At 47.3% G+C, this 5928-nt stretch overlaps 1 protein-coding gene across 2 annotated transcripts; it reads right to left on the minus strand.

Moving 5' to 3' along the window:
- Window positions 1–1261: 1261 nt before the first annotated feature.
- On the minus strand, window positions 1262–4697 carry Rpl27 (ribosomal protein L27). Of its 2 annotated transcripts, none has more exons than XM_013032059.1 (5): window positions 4596–4697; window positions 4262–4344; window positions 3548–3717; window positions 1689–1799; window positions 1262–1352 (listed from the first exon to the last, which is right to left on the minus strand). In XM_013032059.1, the coding sequence occupies exons 2-5, from the start codon at window positions 4340–4342 to the stop codon at window positions 1304–1306; spliced, it is 411 nt and encodes a 136-aa protein (XP_012887513.1). In that variant the 5' UTR covers window positions 4343–4344; window positions 4596–4697; the 3' UTR covers window positions 1262–1303. The 2 variants fall into 2 exon arrangements, with proteins under 2 accessions (XP_012887513.1, XP_012887514.1); XM_013032060.1 differs by having other exon boundaries at window positions 4537–4629.
- Window positions 4698–5928: the final 1231 nt, after the last annotated feature.

Raw genomic sequence — 5928 nt, forward strand, 5'->3', positions numbered from 1 at the left:
GTCATTCCCTGGTCTGGTCATGGTCAATTCTTTGACTCATACCTCACAAGATGGTTACTGGCTTATAGATGGAATCACTCAGGCATTAGGCTCTTCAGTGGGACTTGAACTCAGGGCTTGGGCCCTATCCCTCAGCTCTTCAGCTCAAAGTGAGTGCTCTACCACTTGAGCCACAGCACCACTTCCGATTTTCTAGTGCTTTATTGGAGATGTCTCACAGACTTTCCTGCCTGGGCTGGCTTTGAACCATGATCCTCCTGAGTAGCTCGGATTATAGGTGTGAGCCACTGGTGCCTGGTTTTTAATAATTTTGACTTTCCCCCCCCCTGCTTATGTGGTGCTAAGGAATCAAACCCAGGGCCTCATGCATGCAAGGCAAGCACTCTACCACTGAGCCAACTTCCCTATTACTACATTTTCTTGGAACATGAACTGACACTCATGTTCCAACAACATAGATGTTTTCCTTAAGTTTCTGAAATCACTGCCAACTTATTTTGGCTTCTCAGTGGTTAATGGAGATGACACTGGCTTTGAACCACAATCCTTTGATCTATAACAGGTGACAGTACACTGGAGCCTGTCCCCCCCCCCAAATGTACTCTGGGATCAGCCTTCATTATCTGCCTCCTACCCTATGAATTATTTAATGCCAGGAACTGGTGGCTCAAGCCTATAATCCTGTCAACTCGGGAAGCTTAGATTTAAGGATCATGGTTCAAAGGCAGACCAGGCTAGAAAGCTCAGGCTAAGGGATAGGGCTAAGAATGTGGCTTAGTGGCAGAGTGCTTGCCTAGCATGCATGAAGCCCTGGGTTTGATTCTTCAGTACCACACAAACAGAAAAAGCCAGAAGTGGTGCTGTGGCTCAAGTAATAGAGTGCTAGCCTTGAGCAAAAGAAGCTTAAGGACAGTGCTCAGACCCTGACTTCAAGTCCTGGTCCTGACACACATGGAAAAGATCCCCAGGGTGGCTCCATACTCACAAGACCATCACAAGAGATTCCTGGTATATAACCTGAAAAGGCCAGATGCTGAACAATTCTGCACAGGGTAGAACTACTATATCTAGAAATGTTTGGAGTAGCCCTTTTATGCAATAGTTCAGTTTCTCACAAGGGCAGCCCTATCATTAAAGTTGTATCAGGAAAAAGGACAGAAGTATTCTAAGGCTCACAAAAGCAGGTTTTCCAAAGCTTCTCACTTCCCACAGTGTCTTCTTCTCCCTTCCCATTGGATCATACAAAGAATAGACAGACAAGAAAAATTTTCCCCCTATTTTTAATGATGGAAACAAAAAGCATCTAAAACCGAAGCTTCTGGAAGAACCACTTGTTCTTGCCGGTCTTATATCTAGAAGGCAAAAAAAAAAAAAAAAAGATACCAATTAAAAACGGAACAGTAGGGGCTGGGAAGGTGGCTCAGTGGTAGAGTGCTTGCCTTGCATGCCTGAGGCCCTGGGTTTGATTCCTCAGCACCATATAAGCAAAAAGAAAAAAGCCAGAAGTGGCGCTGTGGCTCAAGTGGTAAGCGCTAGCCTTGAGCTTAAGAGCTGAGGGACAGCGCCCAGGCCCAGAGTTCAGGCCCCACGACCTGACCCCCCCAAAAAGGAACAGTAAGACAAACTGAAATCTTTTCATGAGAGAATGGTAAAAATGAACCCCAACTTATACAACAAAGCCTACTTACCTCTCCTCAAACTTGACCTTGGCCTCCCGTCGGGCCTTGCGTTTAAGAGCTGGGTCTCTGAAGACATCCTTGTTAACCACAGTTTTGTCCAAGGGGATATCCACAGAGTACCTGGGAAGAGGTAGGATTAGACAGGACTTTACACAGCCAAGTCTTCCTGCCACACTTGGGCAGACAGTCTAATTCTATAGGAGCACACACCAAAAGCAGAGCTGGTATTCTTTGGAAATCCTAATAACTTAAAATACTGGCCCTAAGCTGGGCACTGGTGGCTCATGCCTGTAATCCTAGCTACTCAGGAGACTGAGATCTGAGGATGGCAGGTCAAAGCCAGCCCAGGCAAGAAAAGATGTGAAACTTTTTTTTTTTTTTTGGGGGGGGAGAGGTCCGGTCCTGGGGTGTGAACTTGGGCCTGGGCGCTGTCCCTTAGCTCTTCAGCTCAAGGCTAGCGCTCTACCCACGTGAGCCACAGTGCCATGTCCGGCTTTTTTCTTTTTGCTTATGTGGTGCTGAGGAATTGAACCCAGGGCCTCATGCATGCAAGGCAAGGGCTCTACCACTGAGCCACCTTCCCAGCCCCAGGATGTGAAACTCCAAAAAACCACCATCAAAAAAACCGCAAGTGGTGCTGTGGCTCAGATGGTAGGGTACTCGCCTTGAGCTGAAGTGTTCAGGGACAGCACTCAGGCCCAGAGTTCAAACCCCATGACCGACCAAAACAACAAAAAACCCTGTACAGTGTAAGTACTGAATACTGTGAAAAGACCAGGGCGTTCAAGTGCGCCACAGTTTAAGTTGGAAGGGATACATACCTCTCTCTCTTTTTGTGTGTGCATGCTGTCCTGGGGCTTGGGCTTGGGGCCTGGGAGGTACCCCTGAGCTGCTTCACTCAAGGATAGTGCTCTACTACTTGTGGCTTCTTTGGCAGTTAACTGAATTTAAGAGTTGTAGGGACTTTCTGGCTCAGGAAGTCTTGTATTTGCTAATCAACTGCTTAACCTGAGCCCTTTTACCCCACTGATTATTTTTGAGTCTTGCTTTCTGTTTAGCTATGCACGTGGGTTACAACTTTTGTATTTTTCCATTGTAGCTGGGATGATAAGCACACATCACACCTAGCTACTTCCATTGCGACTAAGTTCTCAAACTTGTCTGCCCAGGCTGGCCTCAAACTGCAATCCTCCAGATCACAGCCTCCTATACAGTCTTCTATAAAGAGGACAAGCACAAGTCACTGGTCCAGCTAAGTATGGGGTTTGAACAAAGGGGCTGACACTTCTTAGGCAAGTGCTCTACCATTTGAACCACACCCTGAGCTCTTCTGCTTTGTTTTTCCAGGTCCCTTAGTTTTTGTTCAGTGTTTGCCCTAACTCTTGGTTGGCTTGCCTCAATTCAAGATCCTCTCCATATCTGCCTCTAGAGTAGGTGGGATTACAGATGTATAAATCACAACACCTGGCTCATTCATCATTTTTGAAAGTTAAAGTGCAGACCAGTCTTCATGCCTTTTTACTATGAAAGAGAAATGTAACAAGTTTTACCTAAAACTAAATTTCTGTTTCTGATCGTAGAACAATTAGAAGGTTTTCTCCTAATGAGGAAGAAACAAAAAGAATCAGCCAGGTGCTGGAGGCTCATGTCTGTAATCCTAGCTACTCAGGAGGCTGAGATCTGAAGACCATGGTTCATAGCCAGCTCAGTCTGTAAAACTCATCTCCAATTAACCACGAGAAAAGCAAAAGTAGCACTGTGGCTCAAAGGGTAGAGTGCTAGCCTTAAGCAAAAGAGCTCAGGGAGAATGCCCAGGCCCTGCCTTCAAGCTCCACTTAGTGGGGGGGAAAAATTATTGAAATGCTCACCTTGTGGGCATAAGGTGATTGTAGTTATAAACCTTCACAAAGGACTTGATCTTTGACCTCTTGGCAATCTTCTTCTTGCCCATGTTAGCTGTCACTTTTCGGGGATAGCGATCAATTCCTGCCACCAAAGCATGGCTGTAGGGACGATCTGAAGTGCCATCATCAATGTTCTAAGAGAACAAGAATTAGTTGTTTTTAACTGGACTTATCTGGACTCTGTGCAAGCCATGTACATAAATGACCCACTCCCAGGTCTCCAAGACTCTATTGTAAAGAGAAAAGGCAGCATAAGGATATGCCAGATCCCCAAAAGTTAACAGGCCACGGTTTATTTTCACCAGAAGGAACCCAGGCCTTCTAGATGTTACAGATTTATACTAAGTATAGGTGCAATCCTGTGTATCTGCTGAGCTTTTGGTATACACCAACTACGAGTTGCCTTCCAAAACCGTAGACAGGCAGTAAATAGCAAAGGGCTAAAATATGCTCACTGATCATTCTGAATAAAAGCAATTTCTGCTGGTTTAACAGACTGTCAGCGGCAGCACCAGTTTTAAGTAAACCACTAAACTCCTCTAAATATATAGGAAGTAAATCTCCTATAGTTACTGCAGGAAGCACGAACGAACTGTAAGGCGTCCAACAAATGCAGTTCCGTGTCTGCCCGCCCTGCCCGCCCGGCCGCTGCAGTGGAGGCCTGCAAGGCTGGTATACCTTCACGATGACGGCTTTACGTCCGGAGTAGCGTCCGGCCAGGACCAGCACCACTTTCCCGGGTTTCATGAACTTGCCCATTTCTGCAAAATACAAGGGAAAAAGGCGGCTCAGGAATCCCTACCGCCAAAGGCTCCGGCCCGCAAGTGTAGGTTTAGAGCCGGAACTGCAGCCTGCTCTCTGCCGTCCTGGCCCAAGCCGCTCGCAGGCTACGCTCACAGGACGGGATCCGCCAAGAAGCCACCAGTGACCTAGAGACTAAACACACCGGGCACCTTAAACCCAGGCCGCGGATGGCGACGGATTGGAAATCGCTCGACTCCCCTTCACTCACCGACAGCACCCAGCAGCCCTACAGCAAAAAGGAAGACAGGGTACTTCCGCTAACCTTTCACCTTGCGGAGGAGTGACCTCACTTCCTGTCCCGCCCCTCGGGCTCACAGCCCTGCTTCACGTTGTAGTTCGGGGCTGGGTGGCGGACCGTAGAAGCTCGCGATAGGAAGGTAAATGAGCCTGGCAGTTCATTTATTTGAATCAAACTTTATTAGCAGCTTTGGTAGTGGAGAGTGTTTGCCAAGCTTGAAGGGATAGCGCATGCGTACTTGCACTTTCGGCTCTGCGGGCCTTTTTAATTGTAGTTCCCTCCTCTGACGCTATGAAGGGGAAACTAGTGTAAAATTTTACTTTTTTTTTTGTCCTGGAAGACGCAGGGAACCAAAGTAAGACCTTTATTGGTGCCTACTGTGTGTATGTGTGCTGCGTACGTGTGTGTGCACACGCATTGTTAGACAAAAATGGGGTTGAGACGGAGATCAAGAAAGGGTACAGGGGCTGGGAAGGTGGCTCAGTGGTAGGGTGCTTGCCTTGCATGCATAAGGCCCTGAGTTCCATTCCTCCGCACTACATAAAAAAGCTGGAAGTGGCGTTATGGCTCAAATGGTAGAGCTCTAGCCTTGAGCTGAAGAGCTGAGGGGCAGTGCCCAGGCCCAGAGTTCGAAACCCATGACTGACCAAAAAAAAACACCCCAAAACATCATATCCATAAAAAAAAAAAAAGGGGTGGGTACTTCCAACATTAGTCTGGTGTCAGATGTCACTGGAATAAGTATGTAGGCAGAGGAGAGTGATAGCTGCTGCTTTAACCCGTGTGGAGCCAGGTTCGTCTATTTACATATACAGGACTGATTTGACCCTCACACCACCACCTGAAGAAACTTGTTTAGTATAGAGTTTAATACCTCCAAAGCAAGGGCTGGGAAGGTGGCTCAGTGGTAGAGCGCTTGTCTAGCATGCATGAGGCCCTGGGTTCGATTCCTCAACACCACGTAAGCAAAAAGAAAAAAGCCAGAAGTGGTGCTATGGCTCAAGTGGCTGAAGAGCTGAGGGTCAGCGCCCAGGCCCAGAGTTCAGGCCCCACGACCGGGCCCAAAAAACACTTCCAAAGCCAGCGGTAAAACTGGGTCTCGGATTCAAGCAGTCCAACTCCTGAGCATCTTCATATTGAGTACATAGTTAGGCAAGATGCTAGGCACTTTAGGTAATTCAACAGCCTGTTAAATCTGAACAACACTGCACTTTGGGTACTTTCCTTCCATTTATACACGAGTAAATTGGGTTGGGAAGGTGGCTCAGTGGTAGAGCACTTGCTTAGCAAAAAAAAAAAAAAA

The sequence above is a fragment of the Dipodomys ordii genome, unplaced genomic scaffold (genome assembly GCF_000151885.1).
Source record: "Dipodomys ordii isolate 6190 unplaced genomic scaffold, Dord_2.0 Scaffold147, whole genome shotgun sequence".
NCBI lineage: Eukaryota > Metazoa > Chordata > Mammalia > Rodentia > Heteromyidae > Dipodomys > Dipodomys ordii.